At 45.0% G+C, this 25,017-nt stretch overlaps 1 protein-coding gene across 1 annotated transcript in view; it reads left to right on the top strand.

Moving 5' to 3' along the window:
- CACNA1E (calcium voltage-gated channel subunit alpha1 E) overlaps nucleotides 1-25,017 on the top strand; it is a 611,438-nt gene that overhangs the window by 410,454 nt on the left and 175,967 nt on the right. Inside the window, 3 exon segments of the mRNA XM_044301096.1 lie at nucleotides 13,602-13,705; nucleotides 16,999-17,151; nucleotides 19,770-19,948. Coding sequence (XP_044157031.1) covers nucleotides 13,602-13,705; nucleotides 16,999-17,151; nucleotides 19,770-19,948 — 436 coding nt within the window.

Below are 25,017 nucleotides of genomic sequence, written 5' to 3'. Positions count from 1 at the left end.
CTCGCATCCGCAACTGCTGCTCCTCACTGGGGAGACACTCGCCCCGCCGACGCTGTACATCTTCCAGGGCCTCGTGCCAGACGCCTTTCCGGACTGCATCCCTCCAGTCCGGGTCATCATCCTCCTCGTAGTGGAACGCTGTTCGAAGACTAGCCGATTCCATCCTGCTGTAGCCAGGGGCGCTGTACGGATACTAGCGTTGCCCTCAATATACTCCACGAACGGTGTCTCCGAGCTGCTTCTCCTCACCTCACACTAGGACGCCATCCCACTGCTTACCACCAATGTAACGGATCACCTAGCACCCCGACCGGGTACCTCCGTCGATAGATGCTCCTAGTGCTTTCCGAGGACTCCAAGCACTCCACTTGACACCGTACGCACTGCAGACCCCACGAACCGCCGTAGCTTGGTTGGGGTCTCACCGTCCTCCACCCACGCTGGACCTACGACAAGGCTCCAGGCTCCAGTGGGTGAACCTCTCCTACAGCCAGAGAGCAGGAACAGCTCTTACAAGAGCTAGTAGTTATGCCAGGGGAGTATAGCAAATCTTCAGCGTATAGCAATCCCCCAGTTTGATCAGTTATCCAAACACCAGTCTCAGCATGATGAAGGATAAAACAGGAACACTTTATTGAGGGCTACTCGCCCGTATTTATGCAGGTCCATATCTGGTGGACACGCCCCCAGGGGACCAGAATGGAGACTGCGACACACCGAACAGATACAGCACATCCCCACAATGCATCATGGTTTCCTCCTCTCTGCCCCAGAGACAACCGAGGTATAATCCAATTATCTCTCAGGACAAAGGGGAGATCGCCAATACACATGTGGAGACAACAGGACAGAAATCACCAGTTAAACACACAATGTCACACCCTCCCAGCAACCACAGACATTTAACATATTCCCAGATAGCTCAAGTCTGAGTGCATATCGTTAGGCGAATGACACTCAGACCACACGAATACAATTAAACTAGCCATCTGGGTGCCCTCACGTAACAAAATACAATTCCAAAGACAGATTTAAGCTGTGCGGCCGGCCTGTCTTCTTTAAAGTTAGTATGGGCCATAATCCTGAGGCAGGAGGCTGGCAACCAGTCCCCCTCCAAAACACCAGTGGCGAGGTTGGTTTCGTCACAACATAAAATCTCCTTCATCAGGAGCAATTGTAAAACAGGTACACGTGGGACAAATGTATATAGGGACAAACATGAATTGAAGTTCCCGCCAGAATGACATCACTTCCGGTTTCCGGGTAAACCGGAAATGGTGCGTTCCACTGTGGAACCCATATTATATGGTAAAATACAGATAATGGCCATGCATGAGATAAAAATTATACCAATATATACATACACACATGAGCGGCACACGTCAGGAGTTATAGATAAAAAGGAGAGTAACTTTCTTAAAACTCAACAAAAATACTTGGTTACATTTAACTTCTTCAGTTCCATAATTTCATTACACCGATCCCAAGGGAGTAATGGTCTGAGGGAGTACACCATGACCAAACATTTCATCAGGGCCACTACCACTCCAATCATCTACACCAGCTTCTCAGGGGTCGTTGCAGATTCACTTTTTTCCCCCAGAACTATTTACATTATCTGTGACACAGGCGCCAGATGGAGCCTCCGACGAAAGTGTGAACACAGTCTAACTTTGTATGAGTCTTTAAAAAACAAAAACAAATTTGAACTCCCTTCTTCCCCAACTATCACTTTCTTTCTTCTTATTATTCAAATGACTTGATTAGATTTGGGTACAAATGTTACACTAAAAAGTGTGAGATGCAAGATCTGTGATGGAGCCAAGAAAATAATTAGCATGTTCACAACCTGGACTCGGTTGTTAAAATGAAATAATATGACAAGCCATCCCATTGCAATGTTCACGAGACAGTGGTTTGTGCCAGGACTTGTGTTATTTAGCCAATTTTAGAGGTTCCCATTGGGGCATGAAGGAGTTAATTTTGGGGATTTAATGAATACCAAATGTTATTCTGGGACCAACGTCTGGTGCTACAGCTGGGCAAGCATCTTTTTGGAGCCAGTGATTCACTGTAGTATGAAGCCTCTATTAAAATAATGGTTGTTGACTTGTAACTGCAGTGTACTTTCTTGATAAGCTAATTATTGCCTTATAATTCCAATCTAGTCAAATCCATCTGGATTATGAATGATCTAGAACAATTCAGAAATGTACATGGAGTTACCAGAGGCATGCACACTAATTGTTAACTACTGACCCGGTAGCATGCTGAGGCAAGGAAATGAACCCTGGGAATGCTGGAGACCACAGGATGATGAGCTGATTATGCCTTTTTAGGCCTCATACACATGGACGTTGTTGGCTGGTGCCCCTATTGCGGCCCGCAATATACGGACGCCGGCCATTTGTGCACCGCATTCCAGATGTGGACCTATTCACTTGAATGGGTCTGCAATCTGGAAGGTGCCGTGCAGTGCGGAATGAAACTCTGTAGTGCTTCCGTAGGTTTTCTGTCCATGCCTTAGCACCACAAAAACGTAGTGCATGCACTGCAGAGCGTGGAATGCGGATCTCAAGACGGCGGCCACACAGTCGGTGCCCATGCATTGCGGAGTGCAATTTGGGGTCCGCAGCACAGGCAAGGCCGGCACACTGTTGCGTGCATGAGGCCTTAGGCTGCATTGGCTATGACAACATAAAACAGTGTATCTCCGATTAGTTTATTATTAAAAAACATAGACCACTAGAACGTCAATCAAGAGGTGGTCGCACATGCTCAGTTCCACCCTGTATCTACTCTTTAGAAGTGTTACAGTTACAGGAAGAAATGACACCCCCTGATCTGTGACAGGAAGAGAGCTGCAGCAGAAACAACACGCTCCATGAGATGCCAACTTGAAATAAATCTAGTAGAACAATTGGAGCAATGAATGGGGAAATCTCTGGAGGTACAGGCAATAGTAATAATGTCCATCATTTTGCCCCCAGTAGTAATAATTCCCCCTATAATGAGTGCCAGTACAAAAAATAACCCTTATAATGTTTGCCAGTAAAATAATCCCCCCTTGCAATGTGTACCAGTACAAAAATGTTCCCTTATAATGTGTGCCAGTACAAAAATACCCTCTTATGTGTGCCAATACAAAACAATGTTCCTTTATGACATGCACCAGTACAAAAAAAAAAAACTTTTAGTGCCCCATGTAGAAGAAATGTCCCCATAGTGGCCACCTTAGAATGTGCGCTAAATACAAAAATGCCCCTTATGTGCCAGTACAAAAAATGTTCCCTTATAACGTGTGTCCAAGGCCCTTCTGCTGCCCCCCTCTGTGCCCCTAGCTGGCGGTGCCTGAGGCGATCGCCTCACCTGACCTCATTGGTGGTGCACCCCTGGGAACAGGGCTGGTTTTAGTTTTGTTAGGGTACATGCACACGTTCAGGATTCATGTGCGGAGAATCCGCACTGAAATCCGCAGGTATTTGCAGGCAAATCTGTGCGGTGAATCCGCATAAAATGGTGCGGATTTGCTTGCTGATTTGGTGCGGATTTTCCGCATGCGGATTTCACTAAGTGAATGCAGAAAATCCGGTCAGGAAAAATCTAATAAATAGACATGCTGTGGATTTAAAAATCCGCACCGCAGGTCAAAATCCGCGCGTAAAAAATCTACATTGTGTGCATTGAGAATTTAATCCGCGTTTAGCCTTAGGCCTCATGCACACGGCTGTTGTTTGGGTTCGCATCCGAGCTGCCGTTTTTGCGGCTCGGATGTGGACCCATACACTTTAATGGGGTTGCAAAAGGTGCTGTGTGCTGTCCGCATCCGTTGCTCTGTTCCGTGGCCCTGCAAAAAAAATAGAACATGTCCTGGCCAAGAATAGGCATTTCTACGATGGGCCGCCCGTTTCGTTCCGCAAATTGCGGAAGGCACACGGGCGGCTTCCGCTTTTTTGGGATCCACGGTTTGCGGACCGCAAAAAACTGAACGGTAGTGTGCATGAGGCCTTAGAAACATATTGTCATGTCCTAAACAACTTCTGATTTTCATTTTTCATTAATAAGCCTTTTGAATACTACATTGATAGACATTTGGGGCCCTGTTCCAACCAGAAACACCTCTTAAAAGCTCAAGAAATACCGTACATCTTTTGGAGATTAATTACAACTTTTGTCTAGTTGGCAGGATGCCTGGTGAGAATCAGCAGTGTTGGTACAGTAACTATGTGTAGGCTCTAATTTCTCAAATAGGCTTTGGGCTGAGGACATCCACAACTAACATTTTACCTTTAAAGTGTACCTAAACTTTTAAAACAGTTGATTAAAAACTATTCTAAATGGCATATAATGATTTTTGTAATATACTTTATTTATTTTCCATTTTCCTGAAGTTCAGGTACCTATAGCTGAATCCACACACTCATACACTCATACGCCGATGACATGTCTGCGGTGTACGAGTGTACAGATTCCAGGCAGGAGCACACTTCGCCGCTCCTGCCTTTGCCAGTTCTTCTCTGCTAAATAAAGCCTGGCAGAGATGTGCTATATCAGACTTTAGCAGAGCGGCACAGGCAGGAGGAGCAATATGCTAGGCAAAGCTCCTGCCTGCGCCCGCTCTGCGAAAAGCCTTGCACACCACATTGATACAGGCAAAGCTTTAGCAGACAGAAGCGAGCGCAGCGAAGATTGCTGCTGCCTGTACATCGCTCACTAAAGACCTATAGTAGAATCTGTACACTACTGACAAAGTAAAGAAAATGTAAAAAATATATAAATAAGGTATATTCCAAAAATTCATAATATGCGATTTAGGCCTCATGCACACGAACGTATGTTCTTTCCATGTCCGTTCTGTTTTTTTTTTTACGGACCGTATACGGAAACCATTCTTTTTAATGGGTCCTAAAAAAAACAGAAGTTACTCCGTCTGCATTCCGTTTCCGTATTTCCATTTTGCAAACATTTTTTGAACATGTCCTATTATTGTCCGCATAACGGACAAGGATAGTACTGTTCGATTATGGGCCAGCTGTTCCGTTCCTCAAAATACGGAATGCACACGGACGTCATCCGTATGTTTTGCGGATCCATTTTTTGCAGACCGCAAAATACATACGGTCGTGTACATGAGGCCTTAGAATAGGTTTTAATAACATTGTTTAAAAGTTTAGGCACGTTTTAAATACCCTTTCCGTCCTGCAGTGTTAGAGCTCATACACACGAACGTAATTTCTTTCCGTGTCTGTTGTGTTTTTTTTGTTTTTTTTGCGGGCTGTATCCGGAACCATTTATTGTAATGGGTCTGCAAAAAAACGGAAGTTACTCCGTGTGCATTCCATTTCCGTATGTCCGTTCTTCAAAAGAATAGAACATGTCCTATTATTGTCCGCATTACGGACAAGGATAGGACTGTTGTATTAAGGGCCATCTGTTCCGTTCCACAAAATATGTAATGCACACGGACGTCATCCGTATTTTTGCGGATCTGTGTTTTGAGAACCGCATGAGCTCTTCTATTAGGGGCCAGTTGTTCTGTTCCGCAAAATACAGAGTGCACACAGACATCATCCGTATTTTTTGCGGATCCGTGTTTTGCGGACTACAAAATATATACGGTCGTGTGCATGAGCCCTTATCCTGTACACTGAAGCATGATTGTGATGTTTCTCAAGTAATTATTCTTGCACTGCTCTCCGGTAGTAAGTGTAGCATCTGTGCATACAGACTAGTTTATTACAACTATGAGCATCTTCTTCTGTGAGTCCCAGAAGTTCACACTTACCTGCCCCATGATGTTCTCCGTACTGCACCCGCTGTCTCCATCTTCCAGTCCCCGCGCTGTTTGCATCAGGCTGGCTATGGCCATGGTCACATTCACCTCTCCAGCCAGTGACTAGCTTCAGCAGTGATGTGGCCACAGGCAGCAGCTTGTAGATGGAGGCCGGTAATGTGTGCTAATGTATAGGGGGTCAGTGCAGTCCTGTCATACTTGGAAATTAGGCTGCACCTCACAGGTAACCTGTATGTGTGAAGCAACACCCCATTTTCACATGCGGCGTGTAACCCTGTACAGTATGTATGTAACCCTGTACAGCAAGCATGTCAAACTCAAAGGCTAACATGGGCCAAAAAAACAAAATTTAAGTTTATGTGGGCCGCATAAAAAAAATGGAGAATCGCGCAGTTTTTATTTATTTTTTTCTGTTCCGGCGTTCACCACCTAGATTTTTTTTTATATTTTAATAGTTTGGACTTTTCTGACGTGGCGATATGTAATATGTTTATTATTTATATATTTTATATATGTGAAATTGGGAAAAAGGGGTGATTTATACTTCATATTTTGGTGGGGGGTTTTTTTAACTTTTTTTTTTTTACACTTTTTATTTAATAACTATTTCCCCCCTTAGGCTACTTTCACACTAGCGTTCGGGTGTCCGCTTGTGAGCTCCGTTTGAAGGCTCTCACAAGCGGCCCCGAACGCATCCGTCCAGCCCTAATGCATTCTGAGTGGATGCGGATCCGCTCAGAATGCATCAGTCTGGCGGCGTTCAGCCTCCGCTCAGCAGGCGGACACCCGAACGCTGCTTGCAGCGTTCGGGTGTCCGCCTGGCCGTGCGGAGGCAAGCGGATCCGTCCAGACTTACAATGGAAGTCAATGGGGACGGATCCGTTTGAAGATGACACAATATGGCTCAATCTTCAAACGGATCCGTCCCCCATTGACTTTCAATGTAAAAGTCTGGACGGATCCGTCTGAGGCTACTTTCACAGTTAGAATTTTTTTTACAATATAATGCAGACGGATCCGTTCTGAACGGATCCACCGTCTGCATTATATGAGCGGATCCGTCTCAGACGGATCCGCTCTGAACGCAAGTGTGAAAGTAGCCTTAGGGGCGAGAACCTGGGATCTTTCATCCCTTGTCCTATTCAGCTCTATCAGGGTGAATAGGACTTCACACTGTCCCTGCTGCTCTGTGCCTTGTGCACACAGCATCAGGGATGTTACCATGGCAACCAGGGCTTCTGTAGCGTCCTGGCTGCCATGGTAACTGATCGGAGCCCCAGGCTTACACAGCTGGGGCTCCGATCAGAAGCTGCCACTGCACCACCAATGAGGGGGAGGGGAGAGGTCCCTGTGGCCACTGCCACCAATGATTTTAATACTGGGGGGGTTGAGAGGGGCTGGCGCACTGTGCCACCAATGATTTTAATGGGATGGGGGGTTAAGGGGGGGGGGGCACACTGCACCACCAATGATAAATTACCCCTTTATACAGGAGGCTGGTACTGGCAGATCAGCAGTTAACCCCTCAGGTGCGGCACCTAAGGGGTTAACTGCCTCTGATCGCAGCTCCCTGTCAGCGGCAGGGTGCCGGCAATGCGATTCTGCTGCCGGCACCCGCCTCCTGTATTGTGTTAAACTTCTTTCACTATCAGGCCACACAGAGCGGCGCCCAGCGATGTCTCAGCACTCACCATTAGTCCTGGGCGCCGCTCCGTTCGCCCGCAGTGCCCCATTACTGTCTCCTCTCCTGCTCCACATGCTGCTGATTACTATCGGAGCGATGGGAGGAGACATCAGCTTCACTAGTGGGCGTTCCTTCTTCCTGGCTGTAGCGCTGTCCAATCGCAGCGCAGGGAGAAGGAACGCCCACTAGTGAAGCTGATGTCTCCTCCCATCGCTCCGATAGTAATCAGCAGCATGTGGAGCAGGAGAGGAGACAGTAATGGGGCACTGCAGGCGAACGGAGCGGCGCCCAGGACTAATGGTGAGTGCTGGGACATCGCTGGGCGCCGCTCTGTGTGGAAATAGTCCGATCATTGGTGGCGCAGTGCGCCCGCCCCTCCTCCCCCCCCCTCTATCCTCATTGGTGGCGCAGTGCGCCCGCCCCTTCTCCCCCCCCCCCTCTCTTCTCATTGGTGGCAGCGGCAGCAGCACAGGGGGAGGGAGGACAGCTTCCTTCTCCCTGTGCTGCTGAGAGAACATGAGCGCGCCGATAGCAGCGCGCTCATGTTCAGAGATACTTGCCGGGCCGCAAAGATATTCATTGCAGGCCGCATGTTTGACACCCATGCTGTACAGTATGTATGGTGGAAACAGTCTGTTCTATTAGGTTTCTTGAATTATTCTGAAATTATGCAGAGTTAAAGGAGTTCTCTGAGACCAAGAACCCAAGGCAGGACAGAGTGCAGAAATAAGAAATGTCATGTGTCGGTTGCTGCTGTTTTCGGTTCCCGCTGCTGGAATGAAGTGTGACGTATTGTCCACATGCGCGTCACAGCTACTGGTCAATCAGTGGCCACAGCCTAACGCTACATTCACATGATCATAATGTTTTGCGGATCCACAAAACACGGATACCTGGCACGTGTGCGTTCTGCAATTTGCGGATAGCACATGCTGCCATTACCATAGAAAATGCCTATTCTTGTCCGCAATTGCGGACAAGAATAGGACATGCTCTGTTTTTTGCAGGGCCGCGGAACGGAACTACGGATGCGGACAGCACACTGTGTGCTGTCTGCATCTAATGGGCCCACACCCTTCTGTAAAATTGCTGAACGGATGCGGACTCAATTATATGGTCGTCTGAATGTAGCCTAAAAGGCACATGACTGTTGGTACTGGTTACTGGTCCGCTGACCCTCCAACCTATGTCCCAGGATCATTTTTCCCTTTACCCAATAACAACTCTGACAGCAGTGGATTTTAATCGGCCACAGCAGCCATTTTATTATTTACATCCATACAGATTATGATCATTACCAACGGAGGAAGGTCCTCGAAGCCTAAAATAATTAAATCCCATACGGGGAACTCCACCTTGCCTGCAGCTGTTAAACAACAGCTCGGAGGCACCAACCGATGGACCCCTTAAATCCTCCACCAACCACCAACCGATGAACCCCTTAAATCCTCCACCAACTGATGGACCCCTTAAATCCTCCACCAACCACCAGCCAAGGGAGTCCAGCCCCAACTGTAGGGCCCTCCCCTCCTCAGCAACCTGGTAACTTCAAGAACCTCCCACTGCCACAGCTGCTGCGACAACACCAATCCCGCAAACATCCCCCCAACTCATTTTATATATATATATATATATACTGTATATATATATTTTTTTTCCATTTTGAGGTTTTTCACATTAAACAGTGATTTTTATTTATTTTTTATGTAAATACAATTGTCACACTACGCGCTCTGTAGATTTGTAGGTAAGCAGTTGCTACGCTAAACAAGTTTACTAATGGCCATTGTCAAGTAGATGGATTGGTTGGAAGGGGCTGGCTGGAGAACAACATTTTAGATTGCTAATTACAGAGTTTGTTGGAATCACAGTAGGGAGGGAAACTCTGGTCTATAATTAAAGAAATTAGTTGAACAAAGGCCCAATTTAGTATTTTCTAAATTGCCAGGATCTTTTTATTGCTCAATCTTAATGTCTGTCAGGTATTCCAATGATTTTTCTGTTAAATATATATTTTAATACTTATGTTCAGCAGGATGTATGAAACGGGCATCTGGTAATCCAGAAAGTCTGATAGTCCAGCTTGCGTTTCCAATATAGAATTTTTCACCTAAAGTAGAAACGGTAACAAGTAGAAAATATTTTTCTGCTTTAACAAAGTTAACCAAACTCCTGACTAAACACCATGATCTCCGGCACGCTGCATTTTTTAAAAGATGCCAGAAAGACAACAAAAAAAGCCATGTAATGGAAAAGAGCAAAAAAAAAAAAACACTTGTACCGTATGTCCTACATTTCATATTTCCTATAACCTTCAGCCAACATCTGGACCTATGGTTTTCACTACCAAAACACAAAAAAAACTGCAGGTGCAAAAAACACTACTAAAAGTGCAAGAGTGCAGAAAAACGGCAGAAAAAAACCTACGTCAACTCACACTTAGGGCTCATGCACACAGCCGTTGTCCGGCCGTTCCGTGCATTTGGGACTACAATCTGCGGTCCTCAATGCACGGGCAACATGAATGGGTCCATGATCCATACGTACCGCAAAAAATAGAACATGTACTATTTCTTTGCGGTGCGGAGGCACGGAGAGAAACCCCATGGAAACTCTCCGTAGTTTTTCCCGTCCATTCCGCACCGCACCTTCCAGATTGTGGACTCATTCAGGTGAATGGGTCCACATTTGTGATGCGGTGCACAAATGGCCGGGGCCCTTAGGCCACATTCACATTTCCATGTCCATTTGAAAATGTCCAGTAAAAAAAATCTGTCTGTATTTCATCCTTAACACTGGGTTCACACCTGAGCATTTTACAGCAAGTTCAAACGCGCTGTAAAACGCTCAACACATGAAAACCAATGCTTCCCTATGGCCCTGGTTCACACTCGAGCGTTTTACAGCGCGTTTGAACGCGCTAAAAAACGCCCTACGCTCAAAAAAGTTCTTGAGCTTCTTTGGGGCGTTTTGTCGCGCGTTCCCGTACATAGACTTTCGGGAACGCGCGACAATGGGCGTTTGCTTGTCTCTGTATGCGCGATTGTAAACGCCGGTACAATCGCGCATACAAAGCGCTCCTTTCAGAACGCTCAGGTGTGAGCCCAGGGTAAAGAATCCATGTTTGGTCCATCTGTATTAATTTCAGAGCAACTCCTATCAGTGGTCAGTGAAAAACGGACCAAACACAGATGTCATCTATGTTATGTCCGTGTGTTTGGTGCACATCACAGACCAAAGTAGTTCATGTTCCTGTGATTTTTTTTTTTTGCTGACCCACAGTCAGTAAAAAATACTGATGTGTGAACAAACACATTAAAATCAATGGAAAGGTGTGCTGTCCGTGGAAAATGTGGACAGCTCACGTCAGTAAAAAACAGAATGTGAATGAGGCCAGAGTCAATGTTTGGTCAGTGTCTAATCAGTGAATTCCTTCAGTGATTGTGTGTTGTGCATTTTTTGGAGCTCTTGTTCTGTAGAGCTGTATGGGAATAATATATGGCAAAAAAAAAACATAATTAAAAACGCAAACACACATTGCGTATGCATTTTTTAAAGCTGCAAAATAAGCCACTTGAGGTCTATGGGAGAAAAATGCCAGGCAATGGGGGAAGAATGCTAGAGCCAGAGCATGCTGCGGATTCTAAAAACTGCCATTGATTAACCTAAAAAACCCTCCTCAAGGGTGAAAAACACCATGCACACGACCGTTGTTGTTTTGTGGTCTGTTTTTCACAGATCCGTTGTTCCGTATCTGAGGCTTTTTTTTCTCTGATTTAGGTCCTCTTCCGTTCCGTTAATCCACAAAACATATCCGTATGGTTTTGGTATTTGATCCGTTTTTTGCGGATGTGAAATGGAAACAGTAACTTATTATTAACCAAACAGATGAGCAATATGGGCTGGGCATAGCATTTCTGCAGTATGGATCCGCAAAATACAGTTAAAATACGGATGACATACGGATGTGTTTGTTCTACGTTCCGTATTTTTCACGGACCAATTGACTTGAATGGGGCCTCGGACCATGATTTGCTGACAATAATAGGGCATGCACTACTTTTTTGCTGAACGGAAATACGGAAACGGAATGCACACAGAGTACCTTCCGTTGTTTTTGCGGACCCATTGAAGTGAAAGGTTCCTCATACAGTTTGCAAAAAAAAAGGGAAGGGAAGCGGAAAGAAAATACGTTTGTGTGCATGAGCCCTTATACAAACCGGATTCCAAAAAAGTTGGGACACTATACAAATCGTGAATAAAAACTGAATGCAATGATGTGGAGGTGCCAACTTCTAATATTTTATTCAGAATAGAACATAAATCACGGAACAAAAGTTTAAACTGAGAAAATGTAGCATTTTAAGGGAAAAATATGTTGAATCTGAATTTCATGGTGTCAACAAATCCCCAAAAAGTTGGGACAAGGCCATTTTCACCACTGTGTGGCATCTTCCCTTCTTCTTACAACACTCAACAGACGTCTGGGGACCGAGGAGACCAGTTTCTCAAGTTTAGAAATAGGAATGCTCTCCCATTCTTGTCTAATACAGGCCTCTAACTGTTCAATCGTCTTGGGCCTTCTTTGTTGCACCTTCCTCTTTATGATGCGCCAAATGTTCTCTATAGGTGAAAGATCTGGACTGCAGACTGGCCATTTCAGTACCCGGATCCTTCTCCTACGCAGCCATGATGTTGTGATTGATGCAGAATGTGGTCTGGCATTATCTTGTTGAAAAATGCAGGGTCTTCCTGAAAGAGATGACGTCTGGATGGGAGCATATGTTGTTCTAGAACCTGAATATATTTTTCTGCATTGATGGTGCCTTTCCAGACATGCAAGCTGCCCATGCCACACGCACTCATGCAACCCCATACCATCAGAGATGCAGGCTTCTGAACTGAGCGTTGATAACAACTTGGGTTGTCCTTGTCCTCTTTGGTCCGGATGACATGGCGTCCCAGATTTCCAAAAAGAACTTCGAATCGTGGCTCGTCTGACCACAGAACAGTCTTCCAGTTTGCTACACTCCATTTTAAATGATCCCTGGCCCAGTGAAAACGCCTGAGCTTGTGGATCTTGCTTAGAAATGGCTTCTTCTTTGCACTGTAGAGTTTCAGCTGGCAACGGCGGATGGCACGGTGGATTGTGTTCACTGACAATGGTTTCTGGAAGTATTCCTGAGCCCATTCTGTGATTTCCTTTACAGTAGCATTCCTGTTTGTGGTGCAGTGTCGTTTAAGGGCCCGGAGATCACGGGCATCCAGTATGGTTTTACGGCCTTGACCCTTACGCACAGAGATTGTTCCAGATTCTCTGAATCTTCGGATGATGTTATGCACAGTTGATGACGATAGATGCAAAGTCTTTGCAATGTTTCGCTGGGTAACACCTTTCTGATATTGCTCCACTATCTTTCTGCGCAACATTGTGGGAATTGGTGATCCTCTACCCATCTTGGCTTCTGAGAGACACTGCCACTCTGAGAAGCTCTTTTTATACCCAATCATGTTGCCAATTGACCTAATTAGTGTTAATTGGTCATCCAGCTCTTCCTTATGCTCAATATTACTTTTCCAGCCTCTTATTGCTACTTGTCCCAACTTTTTGGGGTTTTGTTGACACCGTGAAAATTTGAATCAACGTATTTTTCCTTTAAAATGATACATTTACTCGGATTAAACGTTTGATCTGTCATCTACGTTCTATTACAAATAAAATATTGACATTTGCCATCTCCACATCATTGCATTCAGTTTTTATTCACAATTTTTTTAGTGTCCCAACTTTTTGGGAATCCGGTTTGTAGGTTTCAATGCAATATCTAGAGCTGGGTAGTGATTCTTCCTTCAGTTTTCATCCTTATTGGTGCTCTGGGGGTCATTTAAAAGATAGAGTTGTGCCCATTACTTCAGCTTTGAATGGTCATTGAGTGATTGACAAGGCTGGCCTTGGGGGGCATAAACCCCACTGCACATGACACCGACCAACCTAAGCCTAGTCCTAGTATGTTAAAGTTGTTCTGGACAATACTCCAGAATGTTAATGCACACCAAGACTATAAGGTAATTTTGCGATGTTTGGCGTAACGTGTTACTCATACTTTTATGTTTCTATTGCAGCATTCTGGCCACGGCCGGTACTCACTTTAATACTCATATAGACCTACGCACCTTGCGGGCAGTGCGTGTACTCAGGCCACTGAAACTGGTCTCTGGAATCCCAAGTAAGTATTTTTAGTTTTTTTCAAGAAGTTGTTTTATCATTTTCCACAATCTTTTCATTTTTCAATCTAGATTAAAATGTATTTGGTAAAATTCTGCATGTTCATGACATTAAAGAGGTCGTGCCAAGTTTTCAAGTTATCTACTATCTACAGGAGGGGGTAACTAATTAATCGGGGGGGGGGGGGAGGAATCCTGAGAACGGGGACTTATTACCCCGTCCTGAATGAACCGCAGGCTGTACATGGGACTGCCAAAGAGTACAGAGCTTGGCTGCTTCTAGCAATCCCATAGAGAGTTATTGGAGCAGCAGGGCACATGCTCGATCTGCTGAGAAAACTGATCCGCGAAAATATACGCATGACGTCTGAGTGCATTCTGTATTTTACGGAACGGAACAGCCGGCCTCTAATAGAACAGTCCTATCCTTGTCCGCAATGCGGACAATAATAGGACATGTTCTATTTTTTTGCAGAATGGATATACGGAAACGGAATGCACACGGAGTAACTTCAGTTTTTTTGCGGACCCATTGAAATAAATGGTTCCGCAAACGGTTCACAAAAAAAATGGAACGGACACGGATAGAGCATAACTTGAACACTGGGCACAACCCCTTTAAAAATTGTTTGTTCTCACATATAGATTTTTAGTAAATTCTTACATTTCACCTGAATTAACAACTATGGAGCATCTTTACTTAAAGGGGTTCTTCAGGCTTTTAATATTGATGACCTATCCTCAGGATAGATAATCAATATCAGATCGACGAGGGTCCGACACCCAGCATCCCCACCGATCGGTTGTGCGCGCGTGCGCCGTCTCCCGTCTCACTTCCTGCTCGCTGCTGCTATGTCTATGGCAAATAGGAAGAGAGACAGGAGACGGCACGCGGGCATGGCGCTTGCCCTCTGTTCATACAGCTAAACGGCGGGAGTGCCGATCTGATATTGATGATGACTATATTGTGTGCGGTGTGTTCCCATTCTCCTTGTTAATGGGGACATACTTTCCATTCACTGCTGATAGTGTTGGACTCTGCAAGGACACTCTTTATTGACAAGGGAAATGGTAAAGCCTAGTTGTCAATTTAATAATTTCCAGTGTAATTGTATTAATGGAAGAACAATACACAGAACACAGAGTTGTAGGGAAAAAAAAATATCCAGAATTATTTATATCATAGGGATTGCTGACGAGTCCTTGATCTGTACATGATGAAAAGTCATGATGCGGCCCTGCAAAAACTTGCAGTCTATAAATTTCTATTCGGGGGAATCTTAATGACAGTCATCCGCCCAACAAATTCTCAAGACTGCAATCAAAGAATATAGGCCTAACTAACTTTAAGTGGCGCAAAATGGGGGCATCATCTTAGAGGTTACATGTGCGCTTGGCAGCTGTTTTCATATATGCAAATGAGCCTCTAGGAGCAATGGGGGCGTTGCCATTACACCTAGAGGCTCCATTTTCTGTGCAACTGCCACACCCCCTGCACTTTGATTGACAGGGCCAGGCAGTGAAAATGTGATCACGGCTGGCCCTGTCAATCAAAGTAGAGAGGGTCACAGCATTTGCAAAAAGAGCAGAGCCTCTAGGTGTAATGTCAACGCCCCCTTTGCTCCTAGAGGCTCATTTGCATATATAAAAACATCATTTTTCTCAGCAATGCGGGCACATATGAACATGGGACCAACACAGATGTCTTCAGCTGCCAAGCGCACATGTAACAGGTCAGCCAATGGTGCCTGCCGCATGTAAAGTGCTGACAGAGGGAGCGGACTCCTTTTGTTTCCCATCGGCACCCCGCAAATACAATCGCGGGGTGCCGATGTGTGTGAAGGCTGGTTGGAGTCTCATGTAGGCCCCAGACCAGCCTTGAGTAATTTCAATGTCAGAATAGCATTGCCATTAAAATGCAATGCACTATAGGCATAGTGCATTACATTTTAAAAGCAATCAAAATGCTGCCTGTTATAGTCCCCTTGTGGGACTATTAAGTGGTAATAAAAGAAAAAAAACACATTACATTAAAAAATTACATTAAAAAAATACGCTTTTTTCTATTGAAAATACGCTTTTCAATGAAAAAAAGTCAATGAAAAAAATAAATAAAAATCTCCCCCATATGTTTGCTATTGCCGCGTCCGTAATGACCTAGACTACATAAATATCACGTAAATTATCCCCTACAGCGAATGCCAAGAAAAAATGTAAAAAAAAAAAAAGACAGAATTGCTCATTTATTCTTAGTTGCCACCAAAAAAACTTAATAACAAGCAATCAAAAAGCTTAATTTACTCCAAAATGATACCAATGAAAGAACGAGAAGTCCTCCCGCAAGAATCAAGCCTTCACACAACTCCATAGAAAGAAAAAGAAAAAAGGTTTGGGTTTTGGGAAGCGGTGATGCAAAAGATGCAAAAAAAAAAATTTTCCTTAAAAAAAAAAGGTGTTTTATTGCAAAAAAGTAGTAAAACGTAAAAAAAAAAAGAACTATATGTATTTGGTATCACTGTAATTGTACTGACCCAGATAATAAAAATGGCATCCTCCTGGCCACATTTAGCCATCGCCTTCACACAACACCTCCTTACCTTCCCAGAGAGCGGCACCAGTTTGAAAAAGGCCTTGTAGGCCGAAGCGTCACGCCTAAGCCGCATAACTAATAAAATTCACTAAGCAAGAATATCTACTTATGTCACTGGAGTTTATTTTCTCCAGAGAATAAAGATATTATGTTATTTATACTGGAAAATGAACGCCGTGAAATTTACAACGTAAAAACGCAGTGGCAGAAATGCAGTTTTTCCCATCTCCCTCCCAGAAAGAGTTAATAAAATTTTATCAGAAAGTTATGTGTACCCCAAAATGGCGGCATTAAAAACTACAACTTTTCCTGCAAAAAACAAGCCCTCGTACAGCTACATAGACGGAAAGATAAAACATGCTTGTATGTCCCATAGAAGTAAATGTAAAGCACAGCTCTCCATCCACCTCTGTGGGACTGTTGGAAATAACTGAACCAGTGCTCAGCCATTTTCGGAACTCCCATAGAAGTGAATCCCGTTCTGGGATTCGCATCCCCACCCATCCGCTGGTTGAACGCGATGGTCTTTTGTCAACCGTATTAACCATGTAACTATATGAGGGTGGCTGTGCTTGCGAGGTTCGCTATCACTCGGGCCCCGTTCTAGAGATAGTTGCGGGGCCCAGATGTGCCACCAATGTCTCAGATGACACAAACCCTTTAAGTCCAAGCTGCTTTCTTATGAACGTGTTTTGTTCCTCACAGGTTTACAAATCGTCTTGAAATCCATAATGAAGGCGATGGTCCCTCTACTTCAGATTGGGTTGCTGCTTTTTTTTGCCATTCTTATGTTTGCAATTATTGGACTTGAGTTTTACAGCGGCAAACTGCACAAAGCCTGTTACAGGAACCAGTCGGGTATGTATACGCCATATTGCTCTGATGCATCTGTGCAGTGTATAAGGGCTCATGCACACGACCGTAGTCTGTTTTGCAGTCTGCAAATTGCGGATCCGCAAAACACGGATACCAGCCATGCGCATTCCTCATTTTGCGGAATGGAACGTCCTGCCCTTTATGGAACAGTCCTATCCTTGTCTAGAATAGGATGTGTTCTATTTTTTTTGCGGGTGCCACGGACAGACATACGGATGTGGACAGCACATGGGGTGCTGTCTGCATCTTTTGCAGCTCCCTTGAAGTGAATAGGTCTGCATCCCACACGCAAAAAATGCAGATCGGATGCGGACAAAAAATGCGTTTGTGTGCATGAGCCCTAAATGCTGTATAGATTGAATAATATGCTGCATAATTCATCAAATTAAGTGGCTACCTAAATCTTCATGAAACGTGCAGGAGGCGCTCTACAGCCACAGCGTGTTACCAGGGAGTCACAGTAAGGGTCCTTACACACGTCCGCAATTTCTTTCCGCATTTTGCGGAACGGAATTGCGGACCCATTCATTTCTATGGGGCAGCACGATGTTCTGCCCGGACCCGGAATTGCGGATCCGCACTTCCGGGTCCGCAATTTCGTTCCCGAAAAAAATAGAACATGTCCTATTCTTGTCCACAATTGCGGACAAGAATAGGCATTTTATATTAAGTGCCGGCGATGTGCGGTCCGCAAAATGTGAAACGCACATTGCCGGTGTCCGTGTTTTGCGGATCCACGGATTTGTGGATCCGCAAAGCACACACGGCTGTGTGAATGGACCCAAAGGCCTCTTTCACACTACCGTATGGCTATTTCAGTGTTTTGCGGTCCGTTTTTCACGGATCCGTTGTTCAGTTTTTTGTTTCCGTTGTATTTTCGTTTCTGTTCCGTTTTTCCGTTCCGTTTTTCCGTATGACATATACAGTATACAGTAATTACATAGAAAAAATTGGGCGGGGCATAACATTTTCAATAGATGGTTCTGCAAAAATGGAACAGATACGGAAGACATATGGATGCATTTCCGTATGTGTTCATTTTTTTTTGCGGACTCATTGACTTGAATAGAGCCACGGAGCGTGATTTGCGGGCAAAATTAGGACATGTTCTATCTTTGAACGGACAGAAAAATGGAAATATGGAAACGGAATGCATACAGAGTACATTCCATATTTTTTTTTTGCAAAACCATTTAACTGAATGGTTCCGTATACGGAACGCAAAAAAACTGCCCGTAAGCGGGAAAAAAAGAGGCCTAAGACTGGGGGATTCTGGCAAATAAGATGAGACATCGCTGCCTCCCTGGTACTCTTTTCCCATGAGCAAACAGTCACTGGACAGCCATGCTGATCCTGCAATTTTACTGCAAATTACTAATGACAATGCGCCGTAGACTCACAGCCTTCAGGGGAATGTGTCATCCAAAATGACTGTTTTAATCACATTTTATATTAAACAATTAGACTTTTTGGTGGTTTTTATTTTCCGTGTCACAATCTACATAAAAAAAATTATAATCCTAAAATCATGCAATTTTTGCACTGGCCACAATGCTTAATAATATGTCAATACTCCCTGTTCTGTCCAGGTAACTTTTCAGGATCTATCACATTGTCATCGCAGGTAGGATTAGAATGACAGATATCATATCTATATAGATAACACAGGATCCGCCATTCACAATATTACAGCTTACGGTATTTACTGATGAGCGAAGTGAGCTTCAGATCTTAGGTCCAAAGTCGCTTCACCCAAAACTTCGGTTTAATGCGTACGGAGATCCGTCTCCATACAGCATTAAAATGTACGGCCTCCAATGAGGCGAAGTGAGTTATTCTCAAAGTCTTGCGAGACTTCGTGAGTAACTTTGGTAGTTGATTTTTAAACTAAAAAAAAAAAAATTACAATTAAAAACTTGGGTGTGAACTCGGCTTTGGTTCCGACTGGTACCTCAGAACAGAAGCCGAGTTGGATCCAAGTTTTAAAATGGTCCTGAGAGTTGGTCACATGACACAGCTGAGCATCAGAAGAGAGGTTATTACTCACAAATACAGTCACTGGTGAGAAGATTACCTTTCACTACAGATGCATCTTTCTAAGGTCACAGAATAAAAAAAATTGTGGGAGTGCCACTTTAACATTAAAAAAAACTTGATTTAAAAAACAGGTCATTTTCTGGTGACACATTCTCTTTAAAGGGGTTCTCCGGGAGTTAAGAAAATGAAAATACTTAAATATTACTTTATTATAAATATATTCCCAAATACCTTTCATTAGTTATAATGCCTCATTTTGTCTGGTGAGCAATCAATAGGAGAAATAAAATGGCTGCCGTCTATTGACACACACAAAACCAGTTATCATACTGGTGTCTTCCTATGAAGCGGGGGGGTTTGGATGGAACTGCTGCCTCCACAACCCCCTAGCTATGTCCCCCTGAACATGAGCTTCAATGGCAATCCCATGGAGGAGCTTGTGGCATCTAGTAGCAAGAAAAATGCTGACGTTTTCTACGTAATATAGCAGCTTCCAATTGTTTGTTATGGGCAAAATTACTCACATTTGTTTGTTTTGTTTGATTGTAATTGTACAATTGTAGCATGGGAAGCATTGGATCCTCCTCAACCCTGTGGAGTACCTAGATGTCCAGATGGATATGACTGTAAGGAATGGATTGGACCCAATGATGGAATCACTCAGTTTGACAACATCCTATTTGCGGTGCTGACCGTCTTCCAGTGTATAACCATGGAGGGCTGGACCACAGTGCTGTACAATGTAAGTACTGCAATAATCAGCCTCTTGTAGCAATAATTCTGTAGAAGTTTTAGGTTGCATTTTCAGGGGACAAGCAAGACGTGCATGTGGGGTCTCTACCCACTGAAATGAATGGAACTTACAGATACAAGAAATGGTAGCGTCCCAACAATTGGATTCCAACAATCAATAGGTCATAATTGGACAGACCAGTGGGGTGTGGGATCTGGGACATTCGGGTCCCAGTTCTCTGTTCTCCTGCAGGAATAATGGGCTATAAAATGAACAAAAAATAGTGCTGAGCGTCATAAAGTGTAGTATTGCAATACAAAGAACAGAGGCCATGCAGAGCTTTGTAGATGTGTTTTCACCTTATGTTGTTGTGGGGGCCCCACAGCCTTAGGGCTCATGTACGTTATCATGTGCTGGCCGGGCCTGTAAAACAGCAGGCCTGCAAAATATGGGCCCCGGCCGTTCTGGCACCACATCACGGATGTGGACCTATTTACTTAAATGGGTCCGCAATCCGGAAGGTCGGTGCGGGATGGAGTCATGGAGCCCGACAGAAGCACTATGGAGCGTTTCAGTGGGTTTTCTGTCTGTGCGTCACTTTTTTGTGGTGCGGACTATTGGATGCGGATCGCTGACCCCATTCCAGTGAATGGGTCCACGATTCGCATGCGGCAGCCCCATGGTGGGTCCCCGTGCATTGCGGACTGCAATTTGCGGTCCGCAGCACAGGCCCGGCTGGCACACGCTTGTGTGTATGAGCCCTTAAATGCTTGCAACGGATCTTGCTGGATGTTCAGGTTACAAGGTCTCCAAAAAATGTGGCAGAGAGAGATGGCCATCAAATTTCTGACAGTGATAGGAGGGCAAGAATACCCCAGGAACAAATAGAAGGATCCACGTGCCAAACCAGGGATGATCCAGAAAGTACTTTATTGAATCCACATGTACATGTAACGTGTTTTGAGGAATCACTGCCCTTCTTCAGATAAATGGACATATTTGGTGTGTGGATCCTTCTATTTGCTCCTGTGGGGTTCTTGCCCTCCTATCCCTACTATAGATATGGTCATACTCATGCATATGAAGTAATTTCTCAACTGACAGCATCGGGAAGACTACTACTGGTTGCTTGACCATCTGTCTGCTAAAATAAAAAGATAATATGATCCCTCAAAACATAACCTTTGCTTTATGGCAATGGATTACAGATTGAGTGTGTTGAATCCTGCAATTTTCACACTGGCCAGTAGGCCTAAAATATGTTAAGACTTCCTGTCTTTTGACAGCAGCCACATGAGCCATAGACACAATGGTCAGGAGGAGACCTCATTGACCTCTATGGGAGAATTTTCTAGGCATGCTCTGTGACCTGTGCAGAGGTCAGGATGGCGCCGATAAGCTTTGATATAATCTATTGTGAATGGTGGATACCTGTGTTATCTATATTGAGGTGTTACTTGTCATTGTAATGCTGCATGTAGTGATAATGAGAACCGTTACTGAAAAGTTACCAGTACAGAACAGCAAATCATGACCTATTATTAGACCTAGTGGCCAGTGTGCAAATTCCAGGATTATACAGTATATGTATACATATAGTGACATGGAAAAATTAAGCAAAAACTGACCAAAATTCCCAAAAATTAGCTTAACCTAAAAATGTGATTTGAACAATAGCTCATTTTCTGATGACACATTCCCTCTAAAATAATGGCAAAAACCAAAATATTTAAATAAATAAATAAATATATTTTATTTTCCTTTGCAGCACACTGTTCTTTCCAGTTCCATAACATACTATGCATGCTTCTTCTTTGAGAAGACCATCTTCTTTGAGAAGGCCATCTTTTTTTAGAAGACCACCCCTAGAACACCACTTTTCAATGGAATTTTGGGTGGTCGTTTCTAATATTATAAAATTTGTGTTATTGATAAAAAGTCTAGGCTGAGCATGAAGCAACTATGAGAACTTCTTGGAGAGTGAGCTGTATAATCGCTGCAGATTAGAAGCTGAGCACAGAGGAAACCCAACTCCCCTGTAATTTACCTCATCAGTATTATGAATTATAATGTGTAGGAGGCTGCAGCTTCATATTATCATATCATCCCTCGTGGTGACTACTGTGCCCCAGCTGTACTAAGGTAGACAGGTGCACGCTCGCAATTAGTACAGAAAGACCGTATAGAATTGCATGTATATTATGACTCTCCAGTTTTGTTATGCTTGTTCCTACCATGTTGTGGCATGTCCACTAATCATTTGAACTACTTTGTGTGACACTTGATAAGAAATGAGGCACAGGTGGGCACCTGATCATTTTAACCACTTCTTCCATCATGTGAGGAATATGCGAGTCAAACCTTTCTGTCTTTTTAAAGACAATTTTTTAATGGTTTGATAACCAAATGGAAATGATGTGCCAAATTTAATATCTAATATCAGAAATATGACTTTCAGATATTTTGAGGGATCTACTTCTTATGTGTCTACAGTACATAGAGCTAATGTCAGTATTAATAACTCAGAGCAACTGGACTTGCTGTATTTTCTCCTGAAGACGTTTCTGTAGCCTACCAACTGCCTTTCTTCTAATCAATGACTAGATGACTAGAGAAATGTCTTCAAGAGAAACTACAAGTCCAGTTGCTATGACCTGGATGAGTAAGAACCTTCACAGAAATATAGAGCTAACATCTTAACTTGATGCTTTGCCCTTGGATATAGTTACACAGAGCAGAAGTTAATTTGTCCTTTTAATTTTTCTTTAAAGAGGTGGCCCGGGATTTAGATATTTATGGCCCAAGATAGATCATCTATATCAGATTAATGGGAGTTTGACTCCTGGCGTCCCTGCCAATCCGCTGTTTGAAGCAGCCACTACGCTCACCGGAGCTCTGGTGAATGCTGTGGCCTTGTCACAGCTTATCAAGCTCAACACTGTCCGTTGGATAGCAACTAAGCTTTTCATTGCAGCTCAGGCCCATTCACTTGAAAGGGACTGTGTCACGCTTTGGTGTGGTAGGGAAACACCAAACTGAGCATAAGAGGGAAGGGGGGAACAGGGAATCAGGCCTGAGAACTAGGGAAGGAAGATGGACACCTCCTAGTGAAAACCTGTCAAGGAACCATGAACCAGACGTACAACAAGAGATAAGTGGAAGTAAGAAGGCTTTATTGAAAATCAAGCTGTAAGCAAAAGTCCAAACGGATGGCTAAACCGAAGCAGGGTCTTGCGTAGACAGAGGTCAGGAACCAGGGGGGTGGTCAGACGAAGCCTGGATCAGGAACCAGCAGGGTAGTCAGACGAAGCCAGGATGAGGAGCCAACGGGGTAGTCAGACGAGGCCAGGATCAGGAACCAGAAGCAGCAGCAGTCTTAGAAGCATGTGAACACAGGAGGACCAAGCAAGGAACTGAAGCCACAGACCTCCTATATATATGAGCTAGGCATCCAGCTCCTCCCAGTGGGAAGGAGAAGCCGCAGGGTGGGAGGCTACAAGAAACCCAGAAACCAAGATGGCCGCCAGCACATGTCAAACGAAGGAGAACAGTGGAAGGTAAGACCATGACAGTACCTCCCCCTCAAGGGCCCCTCCTCCGCGGAGTAAGGAACGGTTTCTGAGGGAAGCGTGCGTGGAAGGCTCGGAGCAAAGCAAGAGCATGGACATCTGCGGAGGGAACCCAGGAACGCTCCTCTGGACCATAACCACGCCAATGGACCAAAAACTGCAACCGACCGCGGACCAGGCGTGAGTCCAGGATATTGCTCACCTCATATTCCTCACGATTGCCCACTTGGACCGGACGGGGCCGAGGAACCGAGGAAGTGAAACGATTACACACCAATGGCTTCAACAGGGAGACATGAAACACGTTGGAGATCCGCATGCCAGGAGGAAGCGCAAGGGCATAGGCTACCGGGTTTACCCTGCGAAGCACTCGGAAGGGACCAACAAAGCGAGGCGCCAGCTTGGGAGTGGGCACTCGAAGGTTGAGGTTGCGGGTGGACAACCATACACGGTCTCCGACCTGGTAGGAAGGAGCGGGCGCTCGTCTGCGATCAGCCTGGAGTCTCTGGCGCTGCGCAGAGACCTCAAGGGACCTCTGGATCTGTACCCAAGAAGCACGTAGGACGGAAAGGTGATCCTCCACAGCCGGAATATCCTGGGGAGAGAATACCTCCGGTAACACGGCAGGTTGGAACCCATAATTGGCCATGAAGGGAGACGTCCCAGAGGAAGAGTTCACCGCCGTGTTCCTGGCAAACTCAGCCCAAGGCAGGAGGTCAACCCAATTGTCTTGGTGATCGGAGACATAGCAACGAAGGAATTGCTCCAAGGCCTGATTGGATCGTTCTGCGGCCCCATTGGACTGAGGGTGGTAGGCCGAGGAGAAAGAGAGATGAATCCCCAATTGGGAGCAAAAGGCGCGCCAGAACCTGGACACAAACTGACTCCCCCGATCCGACACAATCTCCTTGGGCAAACCGTGCAACCGGAAGACCTCCCTGGCGAAAATCGTGGCCAACTCTTGTGCAGAGGGTAACTTCTTGAGAGGAACACAGTGGCACATTTTGGAAAACCGATCCACAATCATGAGAATGACCGTATGGCCTCGGGATGCAGGGAGGTCCACAATGAAATCCATCCCCAGGTGTGACCATGGGCGCTCCCCGGTGGCTATGGGTTGCAAAAGGCCCAACGGAAGGTGCCGAGGGGACTTACTCTGGGCACAAACGGAGCATGCCGCTACATATGCGGCGATGTCGGAACGTAGAGAAGGCCACCAGAACAGACGTGAAACAGCCAAGGACAGCTGATTCTTTCCAGGATGCCCCGCGGCCTTGGAGTTATGGTAGGTTCGCAACAACCGAGTGCGCAACTCCTCAGGCACAAAACACCTGCCGTTGGGTCTCCCAGAGGGAGCACCAGATTGAGCCGCCAAAATCTGCTCACCCAGGGGAGAGGTCAGGCTGGTGCGAATGGCGGCCAGGATCTGATTCGGAGGTATGACCGAAGTCGGAATCGACTCCTCCCCGGACAGCTCGGAGTACTGCCGTGATAAGGCATCCGCTCTGA

This window comes from Bufo gargarizans, chromosome 7 (genome assembly GCF_014858855.1).
Source record: "Bufo gargarizans isolate SCDJY-AF-19 chromosome 7, ASM1485885v1, whole genome shotgun sequence".
Classification (NCBI taxonomy): Eukaryota; Metazoa; Chordata; class Amphibia; order Anura; family Bufonidae; genus Bufo; species Bufo gargarizans.
This window is presented reverse-complemented; position numbering and strand designations above follow the sequence as displayed.